The sequence below is a fragment of the Mizuhopecten yessoensis genome, unplaced genomic scaffold (assembly GCF_002113885.1).
Source record: "Mizuhopecten yessoensis strain PY_sf001 unplaced genomic scaffold, ASM211388v2 scaffold10575, whole genome shotgun sequence".
Taxonomy (NCBI): Eukaryota; Metazoa; Mollusca; class Bivalvia; order Pectinida; family Pectinidae; genus Mizuhopecten; species Mizuhopecten yessoensis.
In genome coordinates, this window is record NW_018408615.1 from 250708 (window position 1) to 261714 (window position 11007).

Consider the following 11007-nt stretch of genomic DNA (forward strand, 5'->3'; position numbering starts at 1 on the left):
AGAACCCGACTGTTTTAATAATTTACGCACTAGTCTCCAATATGACTTAGGATTACTGGTATTAAGATTATCTATAATCTCACCAACACTATTATAAAACATTTCTCTTGCATATTTTTTCATATTATTAACCTTATTTCTTTGTCTTTTAAATTTCTCTAAGTTATGGACTTAACACATTTAACGGCGTTATGTAACCGGTCTCGTAACTGAAAAGCTTTTCTTAATTGGGAATTCATCCATAATTTATCACGAGGTCTTATATAAACTGTTTTTTAGGTATACATTCTTTAGCAAGTTTCAAAAATTGTTCAGTAAATTCAACACATGCTACATTAACAGAAATAAAGTTTTGAAAAAATATAGGCCACTCAAAAGTATCTATTAAAAATTTAACCTATTAAAATCGGCATGTTTATAGGCCCAAATTTCTCGAGTGTAGGTACAAGAGAGATTTATAGGTATAGACAAAAATGCAATACATGCATCATGATCACTTATATTACGATCAATCGGAATTACATACGAATCAGTACATTTGGTAGGGTCAGTTAATAAAATAGGATCTAGTAAACTATTTCTGGTTGTTCCACGCCTAGTCGGCTCATTAATAACGTTAGTTAAGTCCATTTCCAACATGACTTGGTGTAAAATATGATTACGTGATAACGTTAGCATATCTACATTTATATCACCAACAATAATAACATTCGAAGTAATTTCTAAAGCTTTTTCAATCGAATACTTAAAATTCTCCCAAAAAGGGTGACGTGAATTTTCTGGTCTATAAACGGTACATATTAATACACTATTGTGACCTAATTCTACCTGTATCCAAATTATTTCTCCATCCAGAAATTCGAGATCATTCCTCCGGACACATTTTAAGGAAACAGAATAATATACTAAGATACCACCACCGGAGAAATTTCTGTCTTTTCTAAATGGTTCCACAAAACCCGGTAGAACTAGTTCAGAAGTAGGTACATACTCATCCAAATGTGTTTCAGTCATACATAAAATATTGAATTCATTTGTAATATTTTCAATATATTCTAATTTATTCCTTATGCTTCTAACATTCAAATGAAATAGAGATAATTCATTTACTGATGGACCTGGATTAGTTTCTACATCCATGTCCAGTATAAGTAATAACAACAAAATATGGCAAAAATTTATGTTTTGAAACTGTGACTGTAAGCACATCAACATGAAAGATGCTACGCTTGCTTTAACACTAGATATAAAAAGAGTTTTGTAAAATATGTGTTCATTCGATATATAATCAGTATTTATGTGTATTACAATACGTATTTTTTTAAAACATGATCCTCCATAAGCTATATTATAAAAGCAACCGATTGAAATCCTGTGCGATATTGCTGACATATCACCGATTAACCATTATCAAAAACAACATGTACTTGTGTACATCCTGAGGTCACGTTACTATTGTAGTGTGATGACATGTATTTGTGACGTCACGTTACTATTGTAGTGTGATGACATGTATTTGTGACTAGTTTTTAAGTCGGTCGTTAATCTTATTTTTAAGCCGCTCTTGGCGAGAGCCGAGCGGCTTATTAATTCTGTCCAGAGAACGAAATGACGGACCCACTTCCGTTCGGGGTGCGTGCGCATAATTCAGTATTGCATGCTTCCGCTATATAGTTTCGTTATCGTAAATAGAAAGTAGAATCTCTGACACTCACCTGTGGGTTACATAATGTCTTCCGATACTCTTCTCCAAATAATAATCCATACTTTAAATAATTGCTGAAAACAAAATGTTTATTTCCGGTGCATTCTACGAGTGTTGTGGTGGTGAAATTCGTGCACTAGGGGTGTGTTCGTTTAGAACCCGAGTTATAATTACAACTCGACACCCGTGTTTCATTCAAGAACGACGGGAGTATAACACGCGAGTTCCGAAACTGGGTCAAGAGTATACTCCCCGATTTCCCAGGGTCAACGAGAGTTATGACGTCACAAACATGGCGGACGAAAGCAGGTGAGATTAATGTGTGTCTTATTTAATCTCGAATATCGTCTTAAAAAGTAAGTCAACATCAAATAATTTTATAAAAAATAACTTTAAATGACACAGAACGTATTATCTGATGATAACTTGGCAGTGTTGATGCCTATGGTGCTCAGAGACTGGTTCTGATGAAGTATGCTACTTTGATGATCTTGTACTAAGGTAATGCCATAATGATAATGTACATACATACGTGTTTCATTGTAAATGTGAATAATATCGCAACCAGAAAAAAAAATTCAATCGAGGTTGAAGTTTTGCAGTTCAAGTCCAGGATATTGGCAACAAACTCGTCTAACATATAGTGATGGGACCACCTACCTAGTCAAACTGGACATGCCAACGATTCAACGTTTAGAGAATGGAGGTAGGAAGTCCAAAATAACTTTAATTAAAAAAGATTGGCCCTCATCAATATTTAAAGCAGTCCATTTGGTATCATTTCTAGTATTAACCCATGTCGAGATTAATTTTAAGAAGGAGAAAGTACAAGAATAAAAATGCATCAAGAATTACATGAGTTTAATCTAAACATCCTTATTGACATCCAAGACGAAAGACCGAGATGATGAATATATTAAGTTTTTTTTGTGCATTAATTTAGATTATACACATATCTGTAACAATTTACATGCACTAAATGTAGTTGCAAAATGTGCTAAATATGTAAAGCAGATCAGATCAATTTAGAAATCTGAATCTTGGAAATTATTTAACTATGGGTTTTGGAAGTTGTCTATTCTATACTTTTCCCTTTCTATACTTTTCCCTTTTAAAACATGAGTGAAATATGTCATTTTCTCTTTTGCTTATTTTGTAGATACTCAACTTCTTGAAACAATCAGGGCTAATATAGAATCATCAAAATTGAAAAAAACCTCTTCAGCCACAGGTGGTGCATTGGCGTCATCCTCCAACAACTACCCTCCATCCGTCACAGGTGGTGCATTTGCGTCATCCTCCAACAACTACCCTCCATCCGTCACAGGCGGTGCATTAGCGTCATCCTCCAACAACGACCCTCCATCCGTCACAGGTGGTGCATTGGCGTCATCCTCCAACAACGACCCTCCATCCGTCACAGATGGTGCATTGGCGTCCTCCTCCAACAACGACCCTCCATCCGTCACAGGTGGTGCATTGGCGTCATCCTCCAACAACGACCCTCCATCCGTCACAGGTGGTGCATTGGCGTCATCCTCCACTGAGGAAAATCTTCCAAAATTTTGGGGAAGACGAGAAACAGCTCTACTGTTTGACTTGCGATCAACTATGGAATCCGACTTTCATTCCATGAGAACACACAAAGTACTTTGGAAAAAAATAAGTGAAAGCATGAATAAGAAGGGGTACAAATCTACGCCTACACAATGTGAGAACAAGTTTAAGAGTTTGAAACGAGAATACAGGAACACTGTGGATCACAATTCAAAAACTGGAAACGACAAAAAGTCTTGTCCTTTTTTCCGAGTTTCAGCAGTTGTATGGCATGAACGCCTCCACAAGACCATCAGTAGCGATTAGCTCCAGCAGGGGCATGACTATGGAGGGCAATAGTACCGAGACTAACCGGACTAGTCAGACTCCAAGCAAGACGAGACGAGACAGGAAAAGAAAAGAGAGACCTGAATGGCTTGAAAATTTAGACACCAGGCAAGTAGAAAGACACAAAGACAAGATGGCAGCTATGGACAGGCTGATATCAGTTCTTGAAAAAGGGTTTTCCAAGGTGGGGATTATTTTTGGTCTCATTAGATGTATAGTGTAGTACTAGTGAATGAAGCATATTATATAGTGGTGTTCGTCTTTAACTCCCTCCTCCAAGAAAAAACATTAAATGTTGCTATAATATGATATGAGCTTATTCTGTACCATGGCGTCTGTCTGTCCTCCGTCAACTAAAAGAACTAATAGGCCGGAATGGCGAAGTAGATTTTGACTACTTGGCCTTTTGTTTTTGCAATGCTGTTTGTCTTTAAATGGTGACAGTTGTACAAAGTTCAGTAAAATAACTTCTGTTTAAACACAGGTTTTGTTATCACGGTCTGTGTCCACAAGGAGATACCAACAATAATTTAAAGTTGCTCAAGATGCATTCAAATAGATTTCTTAAAATACATTTTACTTTTGCCAAATTTTATTATAAACATGTTTTCATTTTTTAGACATTTAAACATGAATGTTTAATAATAATTTCAGAATCATCAGCCTGCCACAGACAATCCTCATGGAAGTTCTTAGGCATCTTAACATTACTGATCAGCTGTGTTTAGCTTCAACAAGTAGAGGAATGGGAAGAAATATCCTGGGAACCTTCACCAATATAAATGTGTCTTGTAAACAGACACCTAGAAGTGTTCCAGACTTCCTCTTCCTGAACATTATATGTTCATTGACAAAACTTGTGATCAGAGCTAAAGCTAATACAACCATGCTCAGTCTGCTTTCTGCTCTGTACTCAGGGGCCCTATTTCAGTTAGAAATTTTGGAACTGATAGACGTAGGGTATTCTTTGCAGTCTCTCTACAATGTCATCATTGCTTTGCCAAATTTGCATTCCTTAGTTACACATGAAAGTAGGTCAGAACTCTCTGTGGAGTTTTTGGTAGAGTTGATGCAGAGGAAGAAAGGGCTACGGTATGTTAGTGGAAAAGTAACTACAAAGTGTCAAAGGGACGTTGAAAATTTGGCACAACTGTTGAACAGTAATGTGGGAAGGGTGACATTTGGTCACAGTATTATAGACAAAGTGCCACTTCAAATGTTGAAATGTGTACGATACGCGTACAGTTTCCCAAATCCAAGTGGTCGTTATTGAAAGGAACACAATCAGTTTCAACTTCTCAAAAACTACATTAAAGAAATGTAATTGTTCAGTTTTCTTAATCATGAAAGAATCCATGTACATGCTGTCATTTTGTTTTCCATATGTCCATAATATGGTGTAATAAGTTTACACTAGCAGTCAGGTCAGATGGGGCACCGTTTTAGTATTTATCTACGAAATGTGACATCACTAATTCAAATTAACGATATCAATGTATATTTATTGATATCATTAAATAATTATATCACTAATTCAAATTGGTGATTTAACTTAATAGAATTAGTGATCACTAATTCATTTAATAATATCACATATCATATTATTGATATCACTAAATGCCCTGAATTATTGTTATCACTAGTTTGACTAAGTGGTATCAATAATTTCAATTAATAATATCTCAATAATTCTGGGCATTTAGTGATATCATAAATTTATATTAATGATATCAATAATGGAATCACACTTTGGAGACAAATACGAAAACAGTGCCCCATAATTATTTGTTCACCCATTTTCTAAATATTATTGTTTGTATTATCATGTTTAATAGGTTTTATTCCATAATCAGTTGGTGACTTTTATTTTATATGTAATTGAAAAGTTATTTAAATCTGTGTTACCTGAGAGATACTCAAACGTTTTTATTTTGTTTTCCATTTAATAAAACAAGTTTGATTCATTTTACACTTTATCACATTGTCTTGTTTTCAAAAGCAGTGGCTAGTCTTTGCAACCATGGCATGGTTTTCGAACACAGTTATCTGTTGGCATTGAGAAGCTGTACAATCTCATTTCTTTTCCGCACACCACGAGCATTATCCAAATACACAGGAGGATAGTTATTGACTACTTGATTTCCGTCATAATTGTCCAAGTACTCGGACAGATCATCTTCATGTGATATACACATATTATGCAGGATACAACCGGACATAATGATTTCACAGGCACTTTTCATGTCACGGCAGCTAAGATCTCTTAGGCGTCTGAATCGTTGTTTCATATGTCCTATTGAACGTTCTACTGTTTGACGTACTGATGACACCTTCTTGTTGAAATGCTTCTGTTGTGCACTCAGATTTCCAGTTTGTCTAAATGGCGTTATCATGACTTCTGATAAGGGATATGCACCATCTCCTGAAAGGCAAGGAAAAGGAAATTACTTATGCTTCAAACATTGTCATATAGACTTTTTCTCAAAAATATGTGTAAATACATTACAGTACCTATTAAAAATGTCCAGGGGCTATCATTCCTGTTTGGAGACCATCAAAAAGAGGACTGTTGTAAACTCTGGCATCGTGGACACTACCAGGCCACCCTACGTATGCGTCAATGATCAGCATATTATGTGACACAACAACCTGTAGCTGGAGAGAAGGAAACCCTTTCCTGTTTACATAACCAGAGTCCCCCTTGGGAACACTTGACAGTCCCATCGATAAAACCAACGACTCCTGGTATTCCTGTACTGTTTTTAATTTCTTCTGCTGCTTCATCCTGTTCAGTCTGATCAGGCCAATGAATGTATTTCTGCATTTCGTTACATAACGCGAATGAAACTTCTCTCACACAACTAAAAACAGATGATTTTGATACATTAAATAGGCGTGATATTTCCCTCATACAATCTTGGTTTGCCATGTACCATAAAAATATCAGCAATTTGTGGTTAGGTTTCAAGGGATCCCTTCCACAAGGACTGCGGAAAAACATTCCGCACGAGATATGGCTTGACATTACATCATAAATCGGTGCATACTAAAACCGTCTGGTTTACATGTGCCGTACGTTCCAGAGGTTTCAATACACTGTGGAACTATAGAGGACATGTCGCCTCACACGAGAAGGCCTTGAGGGTGAAATGCACATTTTGCAAGGAGACATTCCAGTACCAAAGCTCCCTTCTGAGGCACACCTGTCAAAGAAATGCGAGCACCAAGCAGCTGACCTGTGACGCCTGTGTCGCCACATTCCAGTCACTCGATGCTCGAAGAGAGCATTGCTATGCCAAACACGACGGAAGGGTCCTTACATGCGACACATGTGGGAAAGGATACAAATGGCGTTCCAGTTTGGCACATCACAAAACTGTCTGTAATAAATAGATTGTTATCAAGATGACAGATGGACCTACCGGCGCAGACACTTTTGTTTAATCTCTACCATTATTATTAACAATGAACACTTCAGATGTTACTTAGACGTTTATTTTTATATTTTCACCTTTTTTTTTTGTTGTTGCAAATTTTCACGCATGATGATCGCAAATAGTCATATCATATAGTATTACAAATATTTATTTCTGTGCAATATCTGTTTATTTTAAGTTTTGCTAAGTGGCAACTTGTCCTTCGCCAATAGCTCATTTAAGTTGATGTACATATCAACTTGTCCCCCACTCTTCAGTGTACGAAGAACATCTGGCAATAACTGTTTCAGCTCCGTTAACAAGTCACTGTCTTCACACTGTTCAGCTTGGGCGCTCCCTGAATCGGACTCAACTGGTGGAGTAGAGGGCTGAAAAATGCTTTCGCCTGTTTCAAATGAGTCATGTTCCGTCGATAATACTACATCTTCATCGAGGGACATGTCTTTTAATTTTTCAAATAAAAGTGTTTCATCAGTATCCTCGCCACCTGGAGGGTCACCTTGTTTTGAAAAATCCAGGTGCTTCGGTGTTGACTGATTTCTCTGTCTGTTTAATGGTTGCAATGGCGATGTGGGTGTTTGAAACACTGGCCGTCTCGATATCTTTATGGTTAGAGAGGCTTTATTGGGGATAATCATACCTCCTTTCATAGCTTTGTCATTTGGGATCACTTGAAAGTTCTTTGTTTTATAAAGTACCTTCTTTTCGGACGTTGTTTGTATTTTTAGTTTGAGTATAGAATCTGGATGATCACAGATGCAATGGTCAATAGCATCAGCAAAATCTAAAGTATCGATTGGACAGTGCGCGTGATAGCACGTTTATCGGTGTCGATCCATCTTAATTTTGTCCACTCAGATTACATGTTGTTAATATCATCTTCGTCGTTTTCTGCGTCCGCGTCACTGTCATCAGACATCTTCACTTGGCCCGCAGCCATCATTTTGACTTCAACCTGGAGTATAAATTGACACAAAGTGTAAATTAAAACGTAAAACACCAACAAAACATGGATAAACATAGGCCTTTGGTTTCGCAAGTAGCTATACAGAAATATAATCGCAATACGCAAGCAGCTATACAGTCTCGGACTAAGCAACTATACAGTGAGTATGGAGGAAAATGATCAATTCTTGAAACAACCACTGTATATATAGTAAGTTTATCATGTAGATTTGATAGATGGTATCGCGAGCTACATATCGATGTATGCATCAATAACCAACCTATTCATTTAGTGGAAAAAAGTCCCAGAAAGTGTCTACAGATCATAGAATGTTACTGATAAGCCATGGAAAAACATAAAATTTTACTTCAAATTCAGGATTTTAAGCCCCAATCATAGCTTAAATGGAATTATCGACGTTCACCGCCCAAATATCATGTATTATACAGAGAATTTACTCAGTTTTTACTACAAACCGGTCTATTGTATTGGCACGTACCTGCATATGTCACCTGTCGTCTGTACACAAAGCTCGCTTCGCTTATCGCTACTTCCCATTCCTATACAGTTCCGTTCATACACTGTGGGTAAGGACAGATTTATTTTGTTCATTGCAAAACGAAACTGCACCTGTGAAGTGTTGGAGAATATTCTGAGAAGATTGCTTGTGATTTGTATGTCAGATTTTAAGATGTAGACACTATTTATAGATTGTGTTGATATGCACACGGCATGTGATATAAACGGTCGTGTTGAGTAAATATACCCCCGAGTTTTTGGACGTATTTCAAAATTTGAAATGCAGGTAAAGTGTCGTAAAGCTAGCATGTAGACGTGGTTCATTTTGTTACGTTTCGACTGTATACACAGCGGTTTAATTGCATTTTTTTACTCTTTTATGAGTCGAATATATTACAACGATATTATAAAATTGTTTAAATCTGAGATATTCGGTGTCAGCGGCTTTGTGGCGTAATTATAAACCAAACGTGTTTTTTTTGAGAAACTTGCATAACATACATTGTACTTTGTCAGCTTTCATTTAAATTGAACATCATGTTCAGGTCTATAATGATAAAAAATACATTTGTTTTAATATGTATGAAGAGAAAAGTGAATATGGTTCGTATGTCTACCGGAGTGTTTCCTTCTTAGAAATACTGTAAACCAGGAAACAGTGTAATATCGCCTTTTTTCGCCCACTTTATCATTACAGCGAACATTAGCCAACAACGTTATCTTACATAGTAGTTAAATGTGTAAGGCGAAATTAACGCTGGGAGATTTTGGATTTTGCAGGCGAAGGGCGAAAGTTTAACTGGGCGTACATTTCCTGGTATACAATTTTACAATATTTTAATTTTGATTCGACGTTCGACATGAAGTTGTGGCCTTTATTGTAAACTTTTAATTGGCATTTGACATCAAAGTGTGACATGCACACCACTAATATGGTGCTAATATATATGTTTTCCAGACACAATTATCTTTTTGGTGAGGGTCATTTGCTGTTTTGTGTGGGGTCAGCTTTTCCAATAAACATTTATCATTTTAAAATGTTCTGTTTTTTTGTGGCCGCTGGTGTCATGGTTTACAGAATTAGGTTTAGATCCTGTAATAAAACACCGTTTGGATGGTTTGTGGTGTAATCAAGCGATTCAGTACATGTGCAAGGGAGATAAATCTTTAGTACTTATTTGATAACCCAATAATTCGAGTACCATCTGATTGGTCAATAGCGCATTACGAAAAACGAGAAAGTGTCGATTGCATACCAAAGTTGTCCAGCAAATTGAACCTTATTTCGTAGGCAGTTTGGGTTATACTATTTCTAAAGATATTGTGTGTCCCCTGGTATGATTGTTTAGTAGTCAAGGAGATTGAATTTGACAAAAGGGTCAAGGCAATCAGTCCTGCCTTTAACATTCATAATCTCTCTCAAGTGTGTGGTATTAAGTCAATCCATTTAGAAAGTGCACTCGTCTTAACGCTTTTCCATTTTGTCTTCTTTTTAACACAGTTCTCGGTAACATCCACTGATATAGTGTGCCTTCATCACGGATAACCACATCTGGATCTTCTTGCAGAATCGGAGGCAACGTGACATAATAACATATTGTAGTGACATAATGACATAACGTAGTGACATAATGACATAATGTAGTGACATAATGACATAATGTAATGACATAATGTAGTGACATAATGACATAATGTAGTGACATAATAACATAATGTAGTGACATAAAGACATAATGTAGTGACATAATAACATAATGTAGTGACATACAGACATAATGTAGTGACATAATGACATAATGTAGTGATATGATGACATAAGGTAGTGACATAATGACGTAATGTAGTGACATAATGACATTATGTAGTGATATGATGACATAATGTAGTGACATAATGACATAATGGAGTGATATGATGACATAATGTAGTGACATAATGACATAATGTAATGACGTAATGTAGTGACATAATGACATAATGTAGTGACATCATGACATAATGTAGTGACATAATAACATAATGTAGTGACATAAAGACATAATGTAGTGACATAATGACATAATGTAGTGATATGATGACATAATGTAGTGACATAATGGCGTAATGTAGTGACATAATGACGTAATGAAGTGATATGATGACATAATGTAGTGACATATTGACATAATGTAGTGATATGATGGCATAGTAGTGACATAATAACATAATGTAGTGACATAATGTAGAGACATAACATATTGTAGTGACATAATGACATAACGTAGTGACATAATGACATAATGTAGTGACATAATGACGTAATGTAGTGATAATGACATAATGTAGTGACATAATGACGTAATGAAGTGACATAATGACATAATGTAGTGACATAATGTCATAATGTAGTGACATAATGACATAATGTAGTGATATGATGACATAATGTAGTGACATAATGGCGTAATGTAGTGACATAATGACGTGATGAAGTGACATAATGACATAATGTAGTGATATAATGACATAATGTA

The 11007-nt window shown here is 36.1% G+C and overlaps 1 protein-coding gene across 1 annotated transcript; it reads left to right on the forward strand.

Moving 5' to 3' along the window:
• The first annotated feature begins 1981 nt into the window (after window positions 1-1981).
• Window positions 1982-3568, forward strand: LOC110461141. The gene is made up of 3 exons (XM_021514471.1): window positions 1982-2014; window positions 2308-2411; window positions 2865-3568. Exons 1-3 carry the CDS (start codon window positions 1998-2000, stop codon window positions 3566-3568), a joined length of 825 nt encoding a protein of 274 aa, XP_021370146.1. The 5' UTR covers window positions 1982-1997.
• Window positions 3569-11007: the final 7439 nt, after the last annotated feature.

Excerpts from the sequence above, each read along its gene's own strand:
- LOC110461141 (XM_021514471.1), top strand. Across the intron at positions 2,412-2,864 it reads TCAACGTTTAGAGAATGGAG|ATACTCAACTTCTTGAAACA; the intron begins GTAGGAAGTCCA and ends CTTATTTTGTAG.